This window comes from Oryctolagus cuniculus, chromosome X (genome assembly GCF_051225735.1).
Source record: "Oryctolagus cuniculus isolate XC-2025 breed Fujian yellow rabbit chromosome X, ASM5122573v1, whole genome shotgun sequence".
NCBI classification, from domain to species: domain Eukaryota; kingdom Metazoa; phylum Chordata; class Mammalia; order Lagomorpha; family Leporidae; genus Oryctolagus; species Oryctolagus cuniculus.
The window spans coordinates 74,822,534-74,846,268 of NC_142888.1; the positions used below are offsets into that span (position 1 = coordinate 74,822,534).

Genomic DNA, 23,735 nt, shown 5'->3' on the forward strand with positions numbered 1-23,735 from the left:
CTCCTAGCTTTGCTATCCTTTGCAGTAGCACTGTCCTCTTTTGGTGCAAATTAGTGCTAGGGTTTATAGGATCTGGAATTTTTGTTCCTGCTATGCAATTTTCTTGGTCGTTATGGAGGAGAAGACTATGAATGAATACAAAATGGTGAAACAGGGAAGGCTAAAAATCAGAGAAGTTAAACATTTCCATTAAACTAAAAACATTCACATATCATGGAGATAATGAAAAATTATCTTTGTTTAGTCATACATGCCTTTAGATGTTAACTTAGCTTTTGTCTTTGTGACATTGTACAACTACAACAAGCTAAATACTGTGCAGTCATTCCCTCATTTAGAAGCAGGTTGAAGTGAAGTTTTTTTGTTCATCATTTGCTTGCAATTTGAAGTTTGTAAATTGGCATTTGCCCTGCAAAGTTACTCTTTTGGAAGATTGGGCTCACCTACAAAACAAACCAAATTTAACATCAGATTGCTGAACTAGGATATTTGGAATTGAACTGGAAATATAATTTAAATACACAGATGTATAGAAAAATAGAATAAAGATTTGGAATAAGTCATTTATTTTATATGAAAATGTATTTAATCAGAATGAAGTTGCCATTGGCCTTTATACTTGGTATGATACTCTTTCTTTATATTTTCTTTTTTCTCTTTGCTACAATTATCATTACTTCCACCTGTATAGTTAGTAGCAATGATAGGGCTATAGAACATACAGTGAAATGAAATTTTATTGAAGTGATTTGGAAGTCTGAATACTTGGAGACAGAAAATAATGGAGATTTGTATGTGGGTGAGAGGTAAAAGAAAGAGAAAAAGGGAGAAAATGATTGTTTCAGGGAAAAAACACTCAGAAGTCATTGCAAAAGACTGTTTTGCTTTGGAGACATTATTCTTGATGTGAGCTTTTCCTCTGAGGTACATATATTTTGGATTCCTTAATTCAGGGATGGAGAATATTTGTTTCTGCTAAGGGCTATTTGAATATTTACAACATCATTTGTAGGCCATACAAATTGATCAACTTAAAAATTAAACTGCTAGAGATTTGTTGAATTTACAATCTCTCCTACAGTTGCCTTGTCAGGACCAGACCAAATGATTTTGCGGGCCTTATACAGCCCACGGGCCTGATAGTTCCATCCCTGCATTGGTCTAAATTAGTTTTATCCATAAAATTAACAGACATGTATGTTAACATAAAGTTTTTCACCTTTGGGGAGGTTTAATGCAAGTTAGACGGAAAAGTTGTATAGATAGAGTTGACAATGAATCAGAGCTGTTTCCCTCCCCTCAGGAAACCAGTCTGACTTGCTTATTTTCAGGGCTGATATTGAGCCTAGTACCCAGATGGCAATGTTATTAGTTGATTATGGTCGGGCACACATTTGATTGGTTGGTACTCATACTGTACTGGTAGTTGAATATTCAAAATATAATCCACTTAAATGTGCATTTCATTATTTTCAAAACAACTTATGGGCTCCTACATGTGGTTGCTGGATTTTGTTCTTTTTTTGCTGCTCTATCCTTTCAAATGCCAGTATAATTATTTGGCTTAATTTCTGTTTCAAGGCTACTTCTTTGGGAATTTTGGCTAGGTTTTCACATTAAATTAGATGAATTCAGACTAAATTGGAAGTTTTTCTGTTCAGGGATTTTAAGATAAGCTTTGAACTTATTTTATATTTTCAAAGTGTAATATATGCTAATATATACATAAACTGGATATGATGTGTTATTGCACATACCACTTTTTAAATACTAGAAGCTAAATGTTTAGAGATCTACTGAGACACTTTCAAGAGTCAAGAACTGTGACTGAGATGTGAATTGAAAGGAAATGTAATAAAATAATACTTTTCTATACTGAAAATCATTTACCATTATTCTATCTTTTTTGGACTACATATATTGTTAATTTTTAGGATTTTGCTTCTTAAATCCTGCGTTCTATGGTTAATTCTTTTGATTATATGCACTTGATAAGAATTTCCTAATGTGCCTCATTGAAAAATGTTTCTAGTATTAATTCAACAGGTATTCTTTTTAAAATATGCTTACCGTTGCATCTTTCATTTTTATATTGTTGATACTCATAGTAGTGAACCTTTCCCATATACCTATAGTGTGGTAGCTCTTGTGCATGAACTACAGTCCTTCTATTAAGAAGGTGACCACTTAGAAGGTTATGAAACAGCACTCTTAGGTGATTTTTAAGAAATGAGTAGTCAACTATATGTTGACTGGGTAGTCTGTCAAAGTCTTGTCTTCTCCTGTGTATCTTTGTGAATCATTACATTGAAAATAGAAGGTATTTTCCCAGTGCTTTTAAATAAAAGCTAAATTTTGTTCTCATCTGCTATTTTAGTAATTGCTTTCTCACTGGATAAAGTTAGAGGGAAAGGGGGGAAGAATTGAATACCTTGATCTTATTTCTAAATTAGTGTATACAGTTTTGTTCCTAATGTTATATCTTGTATACATATAGCCTATGTATATATGCTATACATTTTTATTTAAATTTGGTGACTAACTGCTGGCAGAATTTTGTCCACTTAAAGTATAAATTCAATAATGGGAATCTGCATTCTTGGGGATTATATTTATGTTGTTATCAGCTTTGTTTATCCATATTGGTAAACATTTTCCAAAATACAAATTGCCCTTGCTCTGGGGAAGGACTGTTCCTAATCTTGGGATTTGGATCTATTTTTCTAACCAAGAATCCCTTCCCTTTGGGGTGATTTGGGCCATTGTGTATTGAATGTAATTCCATTTATACAACTAAAATTTTCTGAGATAGCAACATGATACTAATAAATCTGAATTAATGTGAATTTTTAGTAACCATATTAGAAATCTAAGGTATTGATAGTGTTAAAGTGTTTACTTCTTGAGGCCCATAATTTATTAATTTATTTCCTTGGTTTTTTGTTTAGTTATGTTTTAGGTATTTAAAAATATACAGCTAATAAATATTAATAAACTTTTTTAGTATTTTTGTAAGGCAAATCAACTACATGAGGGTCCAGTTTCTCCTTGAGTAATACAACCTGTGAAAATAGCCATAAGTGTATGTTAACCTTAGAGCTTTCACTGGCATTTTATTCTAACTGGGCTGTTATTTTGTGCAGAAGAGTAATGCTTTTAGCTTCATGCCAGCTTCTAAATGAAATGTCAATAGGGGGATTAGCCAAAATTTTCTTTAAATATAGGGAATTTCTTTTTATAGATTTATTTATTTATTTGAAAGACAGAGTTAGAGAGAGAGGGAGAGACAGAGAAAGAGGTCATTCATCCACTGGTTCACTCCCCAAATGGCTACAATGGCTGGAGCTGAAGCAGTCTAAAGGCAGGAACCAGGAGCTTCTTCCAGGTCTCCCATGTGGGTGCAGGGGCTCAAGCACTTGGGCCATCTTCCACTGCTTTCCTAGGCGCATTAGTAGGCGTATGCAGCTGGGTTGGAAGTGGAACAACTAGGACTTGAGCCTGTTCCCATGTAGGATGCTGGCATTATAGGCATTGGATTTGCCCATTATGTCACATTACTGGCCCCGCCAATATTTTCTTAAACATTGGCCAATCTATTAACAATATAGTTATGAGAATAAAAATGCATTGATGAGGGGATGTGTGACATTGAGAATACACACTAACAAACTTTTGTAAAGTTTATTTTATTATTTATTTGAAAGTCAGAGTTACACAGAGAGAAGAGAGGCAGAGAGAGAGAGAGAGCTCTTCTATCTGCTGGTTTACTCCACAATTGGCCACAATGGCTGGAGCTGCGCTGATCTGACGCCAGGAGCCAGGAGCTTCTTCTGAATCTCCCACATGGGTGCAGAGGCCCAAGGACTTGGGCCATCTTCTTCTTTTTTAAGGATTTATTTGTTTATTTGAAAGTCAGATTTACACAGAGAGAGGAGAGGCAGAGAGAGAGAGAGAGAGAGAGAGAGAGGTCTTCCATCCAATGGTTCACTCCCCAGATGGCCGCAATGACCGGAGCTGTGCCGATCCGAAGCCAGGAGCCAGGAGCTTCTTCCGGGTCTCCCACGCAGGTGCAGGGGCCCAAGGACTTTGGCCATCTTGTACTGCTTTCCCAGGCCACAGCAGAAAGCTGGATTGGAAGAGGAGCTGCCAGGACTAGAACTGGTGCCCATATGGGATGCCAACGCTTCAGGCCAGGGCGTTAACTCACTGCGCCACAGCGATGGAGGACTTGGGCCATCTTCTACTGCTTTTCCAAGCCATAGTAGACAGATGGATTGGAAGTAGAGCAGCTGGGCCTCGAACCAGTGCCCATATGGGACTCCAGCATTGCAGGTGGTGGCTTTACCTGCTATGCCACAGCGCCTGCCCCCAATTTTTTTTTTTTAAATTGATTCCTTTAAATGTTGACGTGTGTCTGTTTTTTATATACATGCTTTGACATTGGTATAATTGTTTGTTATCCTGGTTTATTCCTTGCATTTTATTTGCTGTTAGGATTTTTGAATTTTTTTTTCCTTTTGACCAGTTAGAGCATTGAAAAGAGGTTCTTCTTCAGAAGGGCCTATTACTTCTGTCCTTTACTTGCTTTCTACTTTGTGACATATGCATCTCTATTCTGGGTACATGGTTATAGGCTCACTTTAATTTCGGACAGAGCTAGAGATGCTAAGAGCAAGAGAGTGGCTATGGAAAGCTATGTTGCCCAGATGCAAGCACATATCAAAACTTATATATGGTTTGATATAGATCCACCCTTCCTGCCCTCAAGAAAGCTATTCCCTCCCTTTTATTTCCAGATGAATAATATGAAAAATAACTTTACCCTAGGAATATTTGTCCTGTTATGTTATTTTCACTATGAGCCATGACTGTGGAAGCAAGTGTAATGAGTGATGATAATGAGTGATACTCATGTGCATGAAAAGGGAATCTAAGAATCAGATATCAATGTTTCCCTGTTTCTGAATCTGATAGCTGTGTGGTACTTTTTTTCCCATTTTTTTTACCTTTTATTTAATGAATATAAATTTCCAAAGTACAGAATATTGATTACAATGGCTTCCCCCCATAATGTCCCTCTAACCCGCAACCCTCCCCTTATCCACTCCCTCTCCCCTTCCATTCACATCAAGATTCATTTTCGATTCTCTTTATATACAGAAGATCAGTTATAACATGAACCACAATAGAATCGATCTTAAAATTTCCATCTGATTAGAATTTTATCCATATTTATCTATGGAGCAATATACATTTTCATGGAGAGAAAATTATTTTAGCCATAGTCAAGTTACCACCTTATTTTTTAGAGTAACTTCTAAACTTATGACTGATTGTTTTATTTTAGTAGCCCTTTTAGTGAATTAGATAAAGTGGTTTGCAAGTTCTGTTTAGATCATTGATGCCTAGAGAGAGGAATCTTTATTTGCACCCAAATGGACATTAAAATGTATAACTTATTCTTCTAGAACAGTTATTTGTGTGAAGATCTGTGTGTCATGAAAGTAGTTGTGCTTTAACTTTTGTTATTGATTTCATAGATTACTTTAGACAATTGTGTCGAAGTTGGGCGGATTGCCAACACCTACAATCTGACAGAAGTGGATAAATATATCAACAGTTTTGTCTTGAAGAATTTTCCTGCATTGCTGAGTACTGGGGAGTTCTTGAAACTCCCCTTTGAGCGTCTTGCCTTTGTGCTTTCCAGTAACAGCCTTAAGCATTGCACTGAACTTGAGCTCTTTAAGGCTACCTGTCGCTGGCTTCGCCTGGAAGAGCCTCGGATGGACTTTGCTGCGAAATTGATGAAGAACATACGATTTCCACTGATGACACCACAGGAGCTCATTAATTACGTGCAAACAGTAGATTTCATGAGAACTGACAATACTTGTGTGAATTTGCTTTTGGAAGCCAGCAATTACCAAATGATGCCATATATGCAGCCAGTGATGCAGTCAGACAGGACTGCCATTCGGTCTGACACCACTCATTTGGTTACACTAGGAGGAGTGCTGAGACAGCAGCTGGTTGTCAGTAAGGAGCTGCGCATGTATGATGAAAAGGCCCACGAGTGGAAATCCTTGGCGCCCATGGATGCCCCAAGGTACCAGCATGGCATCGCCGTCATTGGAAATTTCCTCTATGTCGTTGGTGGACAGAGCAATTATGACACAAAAGGAAAAACAGCAGTTGATACAGTCTTCAGATTTGATCCCCGATACAACAAATGGATGCAAGTTGCCTCACTAAATGAAAAGCGCACCTTCTTCCACCTAAGTGCCCTCAAAGGATATCTGTATGCAGTCGGTGGACGCAATGCAGCTGGTGAACTGCGTAAGTGTGTACATTCATATAAGCACAGAAACTAATTTCTGTCTTTATCGCAAAATTCTTTTCTAAATCACAACATAATCAGTTCTGTAAAATTTTAGACAAAAATAGTTTCATTTGTAAACTATCTTTTCTTAGAAAATATCAAAGGCAATCTATTCAAAGGCAGCTATTCTTGGCCAGGGTACAAACTATATCTTACAAATACATTAGTATCTTGAAGATGGTATATTGGTGCAGCATGTAAAGTCTTCATCTTGAAAGCACAATGAAAAATATATTCGGCTAATTTACCTTCTAATAGAATTTTAGACATCAGTTTGGCAGATTTTCCCATTTTCATCTTTAAAAGGCCACATGATGTTTTACTAAACAGGTTATTATATTGCATTACTGAAAACTGACTTTTGCTTTTTTTACATAATTTTCTAATAATTAGTTATTAGAACCAACAAAGTAAGATGATTTTCTTCATAGATTAAATGCGTGAAATTCAGTATCATCCAAAGTGTATTTATTATGAGTTTTATTACATGTGAGTAATAGCTTTAAAATCATTCTCTCTTAGTTACCTGTCAGACAACTTTATTTACTATAAATTCATCTGGTTATTTGATGGCCACTTTCTTGTGTTCCTAAATTAAGATTAGTCACAAGGGGAAAGAGTCTGTACATGCTCAGCACAGACCTAATTCTTTCTCCAATATTTTCAACAACAAAAAAAAATTAAGATTAGTCACATGTATGCTTTAATGTAAAAATGCTTTGGCTACATAAATTAACCCTAAAAATTGAATTTGATTATTAGACAAATGAGGTAATATAGTTTATCCAAGAAGAGAAGTAGGAAGTCTGCATTTTATATCACATATTGTGGCATATATCCATTGTTACTATTATTATTTGACATTTTTTTCACATGCCCTTATTCCCTGTTATAGAGTCATTGTAGTTGACTAATATTCAAGCTACACAACGCTGAGAAAGTTCAAAATATTGGTCTTGGCTCTGGATGATTCAGAGTAATTCTCAACCTTTTTTCCCCCCAATAGTTGAAAAAGTAAAGATAATTTAAGGGATTTGAGACCAAGCTATTTACTGGAGAAAAAGAAAACTAGATTCAGCTCTTATACTTTCCTGTTCATTAATTCCTTTCATGGGGTGAGTCTTTGGGTGCATGGGTGGGGAAAGTCTGGCCTGCCAGTCCTATAAGGCCAGTGAAATCATTTGTTCTGGCCCTGCCAAGGCTACCACAGGTAGTATTCAGTTAAATCTATAGCAGGCTAATTTTTTTAAACTTTTATTTAATGAATATAGATTTCCAAAGTACAGCTTATGGATTACAATGGCTTCCCCCATATAACGTCCCTCCAACCTGCAACCCTCCCCTTATCCACTCCCTCTCCCCTTCCATTCACATCAAGATTCATTTTCGATTCTCTTTATATACAAAAGATCAGTTTAGCATACATTAAGTAAAGATTTCAACAGTTTGCTCCCACACAGAAACATAAAGTGAAAAATACTGTTTGAGTACTAGTTATAGCATTAAATCTCAATGTACAGCACACTAAGGACAAAGATCCTAGATGAGGAATAAGTGCACAGTGACTCCTGTTGTTGACTTAACAAATTGACACTCTTGTTTATGGCATCAGTAATCACCCTAGGCTCTTGTCCTGAATTGCCAAGGCTATGGAAACCCCCTGAGTTCACTGACTCTGATCATATTTAGACAAGGCCACAGTCAAAATGGAAGTTCTCTCCTCCCTTCAGAGAAAGGTACCTCCTTCTTTGATGACCCATTCTTTCCACTGGGATCTCACTCGTGGAGATCTTTCATTTAGGTTTTTTTTTTTTTTTTTTTTCCCCAGAGTGTCTTGGCTTTCCATGCCTGAAATACTCTCATGGGCATTTCAGCCTGATCCGCATGCCTTAAGGGCTGATTATGAGGCCAGAATGCTGTTAGGACATTTGCCATTCTATGGGTCTGCTGTGTTTCTCACTTCCCATGTTGGATCGTTCTCTCCCTTTTTGATTCTATGAGCTAGTATTTGCAGACACTATTCTTGTTTATGTGATCCCTTTGGTTCTTAGTCCTATCATTATGATCAATTGTGAACAGAAATTGATCACTGGGACTAGTGAGATGGCATTGGTACATGCCACCTTGATGGGATTGAATTGGAATCCCCTGGTATGTTTCTAACTCTACCGTTTGAGGTAAGTCAGCTTGAGCATGTCCCGAATTGCACACCTCTTCCCTCTCTTATTCCCACTCTTATATTTAACAGCGATCACTTTTCAGTTAAGTTTCAGCACTTAAGAATAATTGTGTATTGATTACAGTATTCAACCAAAAGTATTAAGTAGAACAAACAAACAAAAATACTAAGAGGGATAACATATTAAGCTGCTCATCAACAGTCAGGGTGAGGGCTGATCAAGTCACTGTTTCTCATAGTGTTCATTTCACTTTAACAGGTTTCCTTTTTGGTGCTCAGTTAGTTGTCACCTATCAAGGAGAACAAGTGGTATTTGTCCCTTTGTGATTGGCTAATTTTTTAAAAAGATTTTATTTATTTATTTGAGAAGAATAGTTATAGACAGTGAGAGGGAGTGACAGAGAGAGGTCTCCCATCCACTGGTTCATTCCCTAAATGGTCTCAACAGTTGGAGCTGTGCCAATTTGAAGCCAGGAGACAGGAGCTACTTCTGGGTCTCCCATGTGGGTGCAAGGCTGCAAGGACTTGGGCCATCTTCCATTGACTTCCCAGCCATAGCAGAGAGCTGGATTGAAAGTAGAGCAGCCAGGACTCGAACTCGTGTCCACGTGGGAAGCTGGTGCCACAGGCGGAGGATTAACCTACTGTACCACAGTGCCAGCCTCTCGGCTAATTTTTAAGGTGATAATTTTGTATGGGCCACAAATGATGTTGTAGATAACCAAATGGCCATTGGCAGAAAAATGACTTCCCACCCCCGGTCTCAGTGTAAACACGTTCATGTTCTGTGTCATAGTGCCTGCTTTGAGTACTAGTCTGGCTCCTGACCTCAGGTTCCTGCTAATACAGACCCTATGATGCAGCAGTGATGGGTCAAGTGATTGACTTCCTGTCACCAACATTACTGAGTTCTGGGCTTCAGGTTTCGATTTCAGCTCCAGCCCAGCCCAGCCCAGCTTAGCCCAACCCCTGTCATCGTAGGCATTTGGAAAGTCAACCAGCAGATGGAATCCTTCTTTCCCTACTCCCTACCAATAAATAAAAATTAAAGGTAAAAACAAAATAATTTTTAAAAATGCCCTTTCTTGTTAATGACATGGTGCTAATGTTACTAACCCCCCCCAGTTATTTTATTTATTTGTTGTTACAGTGATATTTTATCTGATTCCAGACTTCTAAATTGTTGCACTAAGTGATGTCATACACTACATAGGTTTTCCTGTACATTTTAATGGTCAGATTGTCAAAATCATTTGAAGCATTAGTGCCTGTAGTATAGTATAGTTATTCTGATCTATTTTGTCATGTTTCTATAGTATTACAAATTTATGTTTGTCTGGAAATGATCCAGAAGGTACAAAGAGTGACAAGGTGGTTTGTTAGAAAAGCCACTTGTATAAGATAATATTTCAAAGTTCACAAATTATAGGTTATCAGCCTTGATAGGCAATGATAATCCTGAAATTTCTTGAAGGAAATATCTCCATTTTTCAAAGGCATTTTTAGCTTGATATCACTCCTGTTAATATGCTCCTGTTTTCAATATATTTTTCATGAGTCTGTTGGCCATTTGAATTTCCTCTTTTGAAAAATGCCTGTTCACATCATTTGCCCATTTCTTTACTGGTTGCTTCTTGTTCGGTTTCTTGAACTCTTTATAGATTCTGGATATAAATCCTTTATCAATTTCATAGTTTATAAATATTTTCTGCTGTTCTGTTGGTTGCCCCTTCACTTTGCTGAGTGTCTCCTCTACAGTGCAGAAGCTTCTCAGCTTGATGCAATCCCATTTGTCTATTTTGGCTTTGATTGCCTGTGATTCTGGGATCTTTTCCAAGAAGTCTCTGACTATGCCAATGTCTTGTTGTTTTCCTGATGTTCTTCTCTAGTAATTTGAAGGTATCTGGTTGTAGATTTATATCATTGATCCATTTTGTATTGATTTTTGTGTAAGGTGTAAGGTAGGGGGGTCTTGTTTCATAGTTCTGCTCAGGATCACTAGCCATCATGGAAATAAAAATTATAAAAACCACTGAAGTTTTACCTCATCCCAGTTAGAGTGGCTCTCATACAGAAATCAACAAAAATAAATGTGGGATATGGGGAAAAATGTACCCCAATCAACTGTTGGGGAGAATGTAAACTAGTACAGACATTGTAGAAGACAGTATGGAGATATCTCAGAAAGCTGAAAATAGATATACCATATGACCTAGCAATCCTACTCCTGGGAATTTACCCAAAGGAAATGAATTTAATTTATGAAAGAGTTATCTGTACCCCCATGTTTGTTGCAACTCAAGTCACAATAAGCTAAAATATGTAATCAACCCAGATGTCCATCAACTGATGCCTGGTTAAAGAAATTGTGATGTGTGTGTGTGTGTGTGTGTGTATAATGGAATACTACTTAGTCATAAAAATAATGAAATCCTGGGGCCGGTGCCGTGGCTCACTTGGTTAATCCTCTGCCTGAAGCGCCGGCATCCCATGTGGGCTCCGGGTTCTGGTCCCGGTCGCTCCTCTTCTGGTCCATCTCTCTGCTGTTGCCCGGGAGGGCAGTGGAGAAGCCCAGGTATTTGGGCTCCTGCACCTGCATGGGAGGCCAGGAAGAAGCACCTGGATCCTGGCTTCAGATCGGTGCAGCACTGGCCGTGGTGGCCATTTGGGGAGTGAACCAATGTCTCTCTCTCTCACTGCCTATAACTCTACCTGTCAAATAAAAAAATAATGAAATCCTGTCTTTTGTAACAAAATGGATGTAACTGGGAGCCACTATGCTTATGGAATAAGCTTGGCCCCAGAAACAAATACCATATGTTTCCCTTGATCTGTGGTAACTAATATAGACTAAAAATGTAATGTACAGGAGTGAGGTTGACGTGTTGTGTTTTTTTTTTTTTTTTTTTTTTTTTTTTTTTTTTTTTTTTTGACAGGCAGAGTGGACAGTGAGAGAGAGAGACAGAGAGAGAAAGGTCTTCCTTTTGCCGTTGGTTCACCCTCCAATGGCCGCCGCTGCAGCCGGCGCACCGCGCTGATCCTGGCAGGAGCCAGGAGCCAGGTGCTTTTCCTGGTCTCCCATGGGGTGCAGGGCCCAAGCACCTGGGCCATCCTCCACTGCACTCCCTGGCCATAGCAGGGAGCTGGCCTGGAAGAGGGGCAACCGGGACAGAATCCGGCGCCCCAACCGGGACTAGAACCCGGTGTGCCGGCGCCGCAAGGTGGAGGATTAGCCTATTGAGCCACGGCGCCGGCTCGAGGTTGACGTTTTTGAGATTCAATGATTGTTTAAAGCTCTTGTCTGTATTGTGAGGAACAGTGTTTCTTTTTCTTAATTGCTATTTGTTGAACTCTTAGCGTAGGGTTAATCTTATGAGTATAAAGGAAACTGAACATAGATCATTTTAAAAATAAGAGAGGGAATGAGGGAGGAGGAAGAATGGTTATAGCATGGGCAGGAGGGAGCGAGGGGTGGAAAGTGTCACTATGTTCCTAAATCTGTATGTATGAGTTACATGAAATTTGTTTACCTTAAATTAAAAAAAAAATACTCCTCTTCTATCAGTTCCTTGGGTCTTCCTCTCTGGAGGCCCCCTCCTGGCTGCTCCGTCAGGAGATTTTTGACTTAAATAAATCTTGCTTGGCTCAAAAACTTTTAATTATATTGTTCCTAATATTAATTAGAATACATATCATTCCAAAATTTTATAATCTTCAGGCCTGTGGGGAGCAGCCCGGACTGGACTGAGTTACTGGAATTAAGACTTATTCTATGCATCTGCTCTCCCACAATATGGCGCTGGGAGAGAAGTAAACAGCTTCCGCACAGCTGCCTCCAGTTCAACCAATAAACTGTAGGACTTGCTCCTGATTGGAGAGCAGCGTACTCGGCGTGTGGGCAGCCGAGTTGGGATTGGCGGAGGAGGACTATAAAGGAGGAGAGAGACGGCATGCACCGGGAACATCTATGGGGAACATCTAAGGGAACCCGTGCAGCCCCCGAGAAAGCCGGCCGGCGGTGTGCCGCTCCCCTGCGGAAGTGGGGAATGTGGCCAGGGGGAACCGCCCTTCCACGGAGGTGGAAGGGATAGTAGCCAACCCGGGAAGAACCAGCAGCAAACCCGGGGAGGGCTGAGCAGACGAAAGAACAGCGCAGGGTCCTGTGTCGTTCCTCCACGAAGAGGGGGAGCGACATAATGGTGCCGTGACTCGGATATGAAGCCTAGGCAGGGTCTTGTGTCGTTCCCCCACGAAGACGGGGAGCGACACAGGCCAAGGATAATCATTACATAAAACAGAGAGCTAGAAGCTTCTTTTTGCTGACCCATTTCTGCATGCTTTGAGTTCCTCCTTTGTCATACCTAGTTAGGAACAAGAAATAGATGACCCCATTGGTCAAGTAGCTTATGTACAAGCTTCTTTGCTCCTCACTTTCAGATACTATCTCTCCATTTCTGATGAAAAATAGTCTTCTGTGTTTCATTTTGAAAGTGAATAGAGGAGCTTTTCATAAGATCCTCTTAAGTTCATGTTGACTATTTGATCATACCTTTATTTAGGCTATACAAATAAAATTTTTATGGTGTGCATGGACCTAGGGAGAAGCTAAGACCATGGTACATCAAAAAAGTCTTACCTCTGCACATGTGTCTGTGTGTCTGTATGCCTGGCTTCTTGCTGAAATGTAATTTCTGGAAATGTAAATTTTCTTCGACACCAGATACAAAGATAAGCTAGGGGAACCTTAGAGTAGCTGTCACTTAAGTGAAAAAGGAGTCAGTTATTTCTGGCATCTTACAAAATTAAGTCATATAAGAAATTGATCTTCCATTGAGTCTTTCTATATTGAAAAAGAATATGACAGCTAAGATATCTTTTAATTTAGTTAAATATTTATAAAGCAAACCATAAAATAATGAAGTAACTTTAGAAAACATGTTAAATATTTTTCAAATAAATGCGCAATAAAATTACCAAAATCCATCGTGTACCTCCCTACACTTTAATGCATTTGGGAGCTTCTTGATCACTACCCAGCACAATAAGATTCCAGAGTCCAACTCCCACCCCACCCCCCATAGGCACCATCATTCTTCAAATATATTTCTGAAGGCCCAAATTCAACAGGTTCCACATCATCCTTTGGGATCTATTATGAAATCCACTGAAATCGGTTGAGAAAATAAAAACCCCTGTTGTAAGCAAAATAACCAAAGTATAATTCTTAAATTGGAGAGATTCCCTAATGTAAACAGTAGGCCACCAGACTACCAAAGCTGATTCACTAGATTAGGTATCATCAAGCTTTTTAAAAATTCATTCTTTTTTTTTTGTAGTTTTGACTTTTATTTTAAAATATTTAAAATAATGCAGAAAGTACAAAGAAGAGCTCAATGAGAACAGATATATTCAACAACTTTTCCGTATTTGCTTGTTTTTTTAAACTTTTATTTAATGAATATAAATTTCCAAAGTACAGCTTATGGATTACAGTGGTTTCCCCCACATAACGTCCCTCCCACCCGCAACCCTCCCCTTTCCCACTCCCTCTCCCCTTCCATTCACATCAAGATTCATTTTTGATTCTCTTTATATACAGAAGATCAGTTTAGCATACATTAAGAAAAGATTTCAACAGTTTGCTCCCACACAGAAACATAAAGTGAAAAATACTGTTTGAGTACTAGTTATAGCATTAAATCTCAATGTACAGCACACTAAGGACAGAGATCCTACATGAGGAGTAAGTGCACAGTGACTCCTGTTGTTGACTTAACAAATTGACACTCTTGTTTATGGCATCAGTAATCACCCTAGGCTCTTGTCCTGAGTTGCCAAGGCTATGGAAACCCCCTGAGTTCACCGACTCTGATCATATTTAGACAAGGCCACAGTCAAAGTGGAAGTTCTCTCCTCCCTTCAGAGAAAGGTACCTCCTTCTTTGATGACCTGTTCTTTCCACTGGAATCTCACTCGTGGAGATCTTTCATTTAGGTTTTTTTTTTTTTTTTTCCCCAGAGTGTCTTGGCTTTCCATGCCTGAAATACTCTCATGGGCTTTTCAGCCGGATCCGCATGCCTTAAGGGCTGATTCTTAGTCCAGAGTGCTGTTTAGGACATCTGCCATTCTATGGGTTTGCTGTGTTTCTCACTTCCCATGTTGGATCGTTCTCTCCCTTTTTGATTCTATGAGCTAGTATTTGCAGACACTGTTCTTGTTTATGTGATCCCTTTGGTTCTTAGTCCTATCATTATGATCAATTGTGAACAGAAATTGATCACTGGGACTAGTGAGATGGCATTGGTACATGCCACCTTGATGGGATTGAATTGGAATCCCCTGGTATGTTTCTAACTCTACCGTTTGAGGTAAGTCAGCTTGAGCATGTCCCGAATTGCACATCTCTTCCCTCTCTTATTCCCACTCTTATATTTAACAGCGATCACTTTTCAGTTAAGTTTCAGCACTTAAGAATAATTGTGTATTGATTACAGTATTCAACCAAAAGTATTAAGTAGAACAAACAAACAAAAATACTAAGAGGGATAGCATATTAAGTTGTTCATCAACAGTCAGGGCAAGGGCTGATCAAGTCACCGTTTCTCATAGTGTTCATTCATTTATTTGTAAATAGTGACAATATGCAGCAGGCAGAATTCTACATGATGGGATACAATGCCTGCCCTCATGGTATTTACATTCTAGTAAGACATAATAAGCAAAACATACTATAGTCATTTAGAATTTTGGAATATAGAAGACAAGGGCAACAATGAGGATTTATAGGAAAATAGGTTATAATTTTAATAGTGATAATGTAAGGTTTCATCTTGGTATGCTATTTGAACAGAGAATTCAAAGATTTAAGTAATGAGCTGTAGGTATATATGGTAGAAAAGCATTCCAAGGAGTGCAAGTGTAAACTTCCTGAGATAGGGGTTTTTTTTTCAGTGCTCCAAGAACAACGAAGAGGACAGAGTGGCTAGAGTGAAGCAAGCAAGTGCGTAAATGGTGGCAGAAGTGCTTCTAGATTGTGGTAGCTATTGGTGAAAAATGACTTTCAATCTGAGGAACATGGAAAGCCTTGGACCTATTTACATATAGGAATGACATGATCATATTTCTGTTTTAAAAGGATCTCTCAACAATTGTATTTTGATTGGACTAAGATAAGCGGATGCTATGTTATCCCCACCATGTGTTGATGCATTGAGAGCTTGACTCATGGCAGCATGAAGAGGTGGTGGGACCTTTAAGAGGTGGTACCTATTGGGAAGTCTCAATTGGCCTCCCTACCCCATGCTGGGTTCCTGTGTTTCATTATGATCTCCCACTTCCACATGCATTCCCACCATGATAGGTATCAGAAAACTTCTGTAAAGGGTCCTAAGTATGTCTATTTTTAGCCTTGTGGGCCATTCAACCTTTGTCACAACTAACTCTGTTGTGCAAAAGCAGCCATAGACAAATGGGTAATGCTGTGCTCCAGTAAAGCTTTACTGATGACCACTGACATTTGAATTTCGTGTGATGTTTTAAAGATTTATTTATTTATTTGAAAGACAGTATTACAGAGAGGCAGAGGCAGAGAGCGAGAGAGATAGATCTTCCATCCACTGGTTCACTCTCCAGATGGCTACAACGGCCAGAGCTATGCAGATCTGAAGCCAGGAGTCGGGAGCTTCTTCCAGGTCTCCCACATGGGTACAGGGGCTCAAGAATTGGGCCATCTTCCACTGCTTTGACAGGTCATAGCAGAGAGCTGGATGGGAAGTGGAGCAGCTGGGACTCAAACTGGCACCTATTTGGGATGCCAGCACTGAAGGTGGCGGCTTTACCTGCTATGCCACAGGACCGGCCTCTCATATAATTTTTATATGGTACAAAATAGTTTTATTTTCTAACTCTTTAAAAATGTAAAACCATTCATATTTTTTATCTTTTGGGGTAGTCATACAAAAACAGATAGTCAATTAGAGTAGGTCCATGGGCTGGGATTTGCTGATGTCTGTAGAATTTCCCAGTTGCCTCCTAACCATTTCCAACTCTCAGTCCATGCTGGAAGTACTGCTCTGTGTCTCCAACTCCTTGTCTCACATCATCCATACCTTGAAAGTTGTCACTAACGTATCCAACTGTCTTAGAGATCCAAAAAATGGAAATAAGAGCATGTACATCTACTTCTTAATTAAAACTAAATTCCATTGGTTTTAATAACAGTTCTACATGGAGAAACTCTAAAGGTTGACAATAAAGATGAAAGGATAGGGAAAACTAAAGGAGATTATTTAGGATTGACGAACTGTTGTACAGCTATATTGTTAGCAGTTAACAGCCGCCTTGCACTGAGAGACTCCAGTATGAGAAAATACAAGTAGATTCTTGTAATTTCCCTTAGGGAAAAAATGTAATTATCTCTCTGACAGACAAATAGTATTATCTTTCTCTGTAGGAAAATATTAATAATAGAGTAAATATCTATTCAGCTTCTATTCCACTATAAAAAGAATGAGAGGGAACTAATGGAAGTCACATCAGAATTTGAATTTGACATAAGAAAGGACAGTTACAATATATAAATTTCAAAATTAAAGGCAGAGTCAGAGTCCTACACTAAGAAGAGTACAGTGTGTGACTTGAAATAGGTGGAGAAAATTATCTCTGGAAGTCTTTAAAAATTCTTTTTCTGTTTCAGGATGTGTGAGTACATTACTTTACTACACGAAAATCTTCCCATTAATCACATTGCTAATGGCAAGCCAATCAATACACTAGATCCTCTGTTGAGTGTTGAGAAAAAGGTAGTGATATATTTTCTGTAGGATTTTGATTGTTGGATAAGTCATGGTAAAGGCAAATAGAAATGAACATTTTAAAAATGATGTCTCACCACGAAGAAATGATAAATATTTGAGGTGCTAGATATAATTCTGATTTATTCATTGCACAATGTATACATGTATCAAAACATTACACTGCATTCCTTAAATATGTAGTTATTTGTCACTTATTTTTTCTTAAGACATTCAGTGACAGGAAATAGTAAAAAACAGGACAAGGGGCAGTTTAACTTTCTATTAATTGTGGAAATAGCCCTTTATTTTGGGGGAATGATTTTGTAGGAACCTGCTGTTTGATGGAAGTTTTTCAAATATATGAGAGTTGATTAGGAGCCAGGCATGAAATAAAATGAACAAAGCCAGCAAGAGAGTATATCAAAATGAAAATTTCAAAGTCTTGGGCTTTCGATGTCCAGCCTTATTTCAAATAGAAAAGGAAACTGGTAGAGGCTATTGAAAATGGTGTGATATAGGTGTGTTGGAGGAGAAAAAAGAACATCATATAGTGAACTTGATGAAGAAATGAAATTATTGATTATAACAGAAAAGTGACTCTACCCTCTTCTTTTTCTGCTTTCTGCAGGTCCACCTTATCCTCTACCTCTTGTCAGTGTTGTTTTTCAAATAGGGAATATTTTCAAAGATGGATTCATCAATTTGAATTGCATTTGGTCACAAATGGCTAAAACTTATTCCAGTGGCTTGATCAAATAGTCCCACTCAATAGACTTCTACTTATATATCACTGCCTAAAAATATGTGTCATATGATTGACCAAAGATTCCAGGGAACTTACTAAGTTGAATGTTGTTTGGGGCTTGTTGCAGTGCTTCCCTGAGAAGGGTTGTAGTTCTTTTGGGAAAAAGAAAAGTTGGGGAAGATAAGAAATTGGATTAGCAATTGGCAGAATCTACAATAATTATTATCAGCTTTCAGTCAATTTTGACTTTGTGTTTTTGACCAGAGTCCTCATGAAAGCTTTATTTCTTTCTGCCTTTAACAAAGATTGCATTTTCTATCTGAACTGTCATTGTTTTTTTTTTCTTGCAGTTATAACAGATTGAAAGATATTTTAAAAAGTTGAGGTCACTTCTCCAAAACACTTTATACTAGAGATGATACATTTACTACAGAGAGGAAGTAGTTATAATAAAGGTCTTTTTAAAGGTTGGTTTATTTATTTCAAAGGCAGAATTACAGATGGAAAGGAAGAGAGCCAGGAGCTCAATCAGAGTCTCCCCATATGGGTGGCAGGAACCCAAGTATCATCTGCTATCTTCCAGGTGCATTAGTGGGAAGCCGGATGGGAAGAAGCAGAGGCAAGACTTGATCCCTGGCACTCCCATATGGGATGTCAGTGTCCCAAGCAGCAACTTAACCTGCTATGTCACAATGTCTGCCCATAATTAAGATCATAACATTATATGCTGCCAGTCATCTTCAGGTTAAGAATAGTACTTGCTGCAGTAGTAGTGGGAAATGTAAAAACTATTAACTTTAATATATAAATGTAAAGATATTTAATTTAGTGTCCATTTTGTGATCTAGAATTGAAGTAAAGTAATAGGCTTCACTGTGTATACTTTCATTCTTAACTTAAAATTTTGCTTCATATACATTAATGTTTGTTCCTATATGGTATGTCAACATGGGGTCCCAGAGTTGAGTTTTTCACCTTCTCATATTTTAGAGCAAAAAAATTTGAGAAATGTCAAATTATAAAGATATAACCAGATTCCAAAAGAAAAGAATTCTTAGCAATTTCTTCAGTGACAGTAGTGTGTTAGATTCTTACATTGTCTGCTCTTAATGTAACATGTATGAATGATTTACATTACTAATGTAGTCTCAAAGATTAATAGTGCCTCAGAAGGATCTCTCATATCTGTAATAGATATGTTTCAGATATTTGATGTTATTGTTCTTCCACCTAAAGAAAAAAAGTCACTGCTAGATTTTAAATTAAAGATAATTCTCTTGACTTTTTTTTTTTTTTGCAACAGCTACAGTAGAATGTTACAATCCAAGAACAAACGAGTGGACCTATGTTGCCAAAATGAGTGAGCCCCACTATGGCCATGCTGGAACTGTATATGGAGGAGTGATGTATATTTCAGGTAAATAATTGCCATGTGGACACACACACAAAAAATGTGAGCTTTTAGCTCTATGATCTTTTTTACATCAAAATGTTAATGTTTATTTTAGAAGGCATTTTGTGTGTTAATTTTCCTGTGAATAAGCATTCTGTAAGTTCACAAGACCAGCAGCCAACCATTCCTGCTATAAATTGTATAACTTAGAAGAAACTAAAAAGTGTTCAGATTCTCTAATTTGCTTTCCATTCCATTACTCTGTATTATAACAAATACCATTCATGTGTTCTCTATTGCAATGATGTTTTTTATTTAAAATGCAGCTAACCCATGTGAGGAAATAAATCATCATATAACATAATGCCTAAAGTATGCTCCCAAATGATAACACATGATGTCTATTCTCTTTTAGCATAACTCATAACATGTATGTGTTTCCTTTCTTGCTAGAATTATAATGGGATTCTAATTCCGTGGTATTTATCTGTATTTTTGGTACATGTAGATATGTTTCTATTATAAAATTCTATGATGTTTGAGGTTTATTTCCACTGTCCTAGAAACAACTTTCATTCTCAAATTGTTGATGTTCAAATAACCCTTCCATAGAATTCAGAAAGAAGTCTTTACTTGATCACCTCTGGTGTTGATATTTATTTGTAAGGCAGTTTCTTATCATTTGGCCCTGACACAGTCTACTTGTGAAAGTTATGTTCCCTAATTGGAGGCCTGCCAGTGGCAGACCAACAGTTAGATTATTGGAGAACAAGGGTGTTAAGGTGATGTTTGTGGTCTGATTCTTTGAATGCTGCCTTATGTAATCAAGAAGGATCAGTGATAGGCCTGTGGCATGTGATTAGCAGGTTTCTGGTATCAATGCATGAGCAACTATGGGATATTTAATATTGAAATAGCCATCCCAGAAACCATAGGCTCCACTAGTCAATGATTTACACCATTTCCCTATTTTATATGTGTAGCTACTATACCATTATAATGAGAGCTACAAATCCTCTGGGGGGCGGGGGGAAATGACACCAGAATTGTTTTATTGATGCTTTGGCATAATTGGTATATATTGCGCAAATGATATTCCTGACCATGAATAGAATAGGAAAAACTGCTGATTTTCCAACAATGAGTACTGTTTCACTTTCTGGGAATTCTATAAATCAGAATTAAAAATTCAGAATAAAAAGTGTTTAAAGAGCAGAAGTAAATAGTGATTGCTATCTAGACACTCTATAATATAGATTAAAATGATTTGGTTAAACATTATCTCAGTTCTTTCCCTTGTCTGTAGAAGATACAGTCTGATACTAACATTAAAAACATTATGTATATATTTTTGAAAGGTAGAGTGACAGAGTGCATGCACATGCTTCCAGCCACTGGTGTATTCTCCAGATGGCTGCACAAGTCAGGGCTGCTCCAGGCTAAAGCCAGGACCCCCATTCAGGTCTCCCACATGGGTAGCAGGGGCTATCTTCTATTGATTTCCCAGGCGCATTACTAGGAATCTGGATCAGAAGCAGAGCATCCAGGACTTGACCCAGCACTCTTCTATGGGATGCTGGTGTTGCAAGTGGAAATGTAACCCACTGTACCACAGTGTCAGCCCTGATGCTTTCATTTTAGAGGCCAATTTATATGTGATCCAAGAATACACTTAGCAGATGATATGAATGTAACAGATCAAAAATAAATTTCTGCATGTATGAAATTTCACATATATTGAGCATTATAATTTTTACCTTTTTAATTGTTCTGACACAGATGATATTACCCTTCCTCACCCAACCCACCAAAACCTCCCTAAGAATAAATAGTTCAGAGCATTTTATAACCTTATTTGTTTAAAGAGATCTTTTCAAAGCATTTCCATAAGTATCTGACCTGAACATCACACTAACGGCATAACAAGAAGCAGATATTCTTATTTGGCAAGTTGAGGAAATGGGCAATTGGAATTTAATGTACTCTGGCCCATTACTTGGTACCCAGAGAGTACTCACTAAAATATAGCAAGGAGTGAGTGTTGCTTTGTAGTTGGGATTTATCACAGACCCAATAGTGGCCAAACTCTATCTTCAGTTCAGTAAAGCCTCTTAAATACCATGGGGTCTCCCAATAGTACAAGCAATTTTTTATCCTTTAATAAGATGAAAATATAATTTCCAGAAAAATTATTTATAGAGTTTAGACATTTTAAGAACACTGTTGATGTTTCTTAATGTGTTGCTAAAAATTGATTATGACGGTGAGCCATTACTTACTTCTGCCTTTTTAACATAATCCCTTATGCTTATTCTTTTCATTCTTTAGGAGGAATTACTCATGATACTTTCCAAAAGGAGCTCATGTGCTTTGACCCTGATACTGACAAATGGATCCAGAAGGCGCCAATGACCACTGTGCGAGGTCTGCATTGTATGTGTACAGTGGGAGAAAGGCTCTATGTCATTGGCGGCAATCACTTCAGAGGAACCAGTGATTACGATGATGTCCTAAGCTGTGAATACTATTCACCTATCCTTGATCAGTGGACCCCAATTGCTGCCATGTTAAGAGGGCAGAGTGATGTTGGGGTCGCTGTCTTTGAAAATAAAATATATGTGGTTGGTGGGTACTCTTGGAATAACCGTTGTATGGTAGAGATAGTGCAGAAATATGATCCCGATAAAGATGAATGGCATAAGGTTTTTGATCTCCCAGAGTCCCTGGGTGGCATTCGAGCTTGCACACTTACAGTTTTTCCACCTGAGGAAACCACACCATCACCTTCTAGAGAGTCTCCTCTTTCTGCACCTTAAGATCATTCGTACAACTAAGATGCTGTAGTCCTATCTTTGCAATGTGTCACGAGTTCTCTTCTTTTTCTCCCCTTTAGTAGTATATATGTTAGGATTAGCCTCCAGTAATTGATACAGCTATTGGAAAAAAGATGACTTTGATGTTCTTTGTGCTGTTTGTTTGGCTTAGAATGTTTATAAAGTGGTAACAAAACCATTCTGGCAATGTTTCCCATAGAAGCTGATGTTTAACATATGAAAAAAAAAAAGGTATTGTCTATAAAAATGTTTCTTCAGTACTTTTTAAATGCTGTGTACTGGGTGTAACGTATTTGTCATCTTACATTATTAAGCCCAATAAGCCAAGTTGAAGGTGGATGATAGAAAATGTACAACTGTGTTCACTAGACTTCAAAGTAAACAGTTTTCCTTTCATCTTTGACTGTGAGATGTCAAAGGGAGGCAGGCTGCTCCAACAGGAAACCATACACAAAGGTTGCCAATTCGCATGAGCAACCTCCCTCTTTTCATAAAGTATTTTTGACATAACTGTCAACCCACCTAACTGTGTGGGTGCATTGAGAACATATGAAGTTTCTTAGACACACAGGAGAAATGACTGGAATTCTCCAATTCTAATTTAAAAATACAGCATGACCCTTTTACATATCAACAAAGATTTGGGGTTTTGAAAGTGTGTGTAAATACACACACACATACCTATATCAAATGCAGAGTTTTAAAAATTGAGTGGCACATCAAGTAAATATGAAATTTTAAAAAATCTTCCTCCAAAGCAGCTTCTATTAAAATGGGAATTCAGTATGCACATGCTGAATGCATGTATGTAGAACCATACTGAATTTAGGTGGATAAGGGCTAGAAAATTTGAGCAACTAAATTTGTCACTTCACCAAATTTTATCTTCAAAAACTGTATTCTACTTCTTCTCCTTTGCTGTTGAGGTAACTTATATATTATATGTATTCTGTATACTCTCAGTTCATACGGTTGTTCAGCACAAAGTATAGCAGCTTCACCTGGAGAGCTGCTTTTGCTCAGTGAATTCAACTTCCATGTTTTATCTTTTTTTTCTGTTCAATAAAAAAAAAAAAAACATTTAATGTCATTTTGGTCTGAGGCATCTCATTATTGTCTGATTTGACTCCATTCTTTTAAATATACTTTTCTTTGTAATGGTAAGATTCATATGATCACAACTTGGAGCACTGAGCAGTTTGGATGACTAAACATTTATGACTTTTATGCAAGGGAAAAAGAGTTTGGTCATGAATAACCTCATTGGTCAAAACATATTGCTGGTTGATTTTGATGGGTTAACTGGCTCTCATTCATCTCCATAGAATTGCCAGACTTGCCTGAACCATAACAGCAGTTATATCTCTAAGATCAGTTTCCTTGATCTTCAAGAAGTTCCATCTTTCCTCA

At 37.9% G+C, this 23,735-nt stretch overlaps 1 protein-coding gene across 11 annotated transcripts in view; it reads left to right on the top strand.

Moving 5' to 3' along the window:
* Positions 1 to 23,411, top strand: part of KLHL13 (kelch like family member 13) — a 189,197-nt gene extending 165,786 nt beyond the window's left edge. For all 11 annotated transcript variants that reach the window (XM_089323802.1, XM_008272916.5, XM_008272917.5 and 8 more), the window contains 3 exons: positions 5,541 to 6,336; positions 19,402 to 19,515; positions 21,820 to 23,411. In XM_089323802.1, the coding sequence (XP_089179928.1) occupies positions 5,541 to 6,336; positions 19,402 to 19,515; positions 21,820 to 22,307 (1,398 nt within the window). In that variant the 3' untranslated portion in view covers positions 22,308 to 23,411. The remainder of the gene's footprint in view (positions 1 to 5,540; positions 6,337 to 19,401; positions 19,516 to 21,819) is intronic.
* The last annotated feature ends 324 nt before the right edge of the window (positions 23,412 to 23,735 follow it).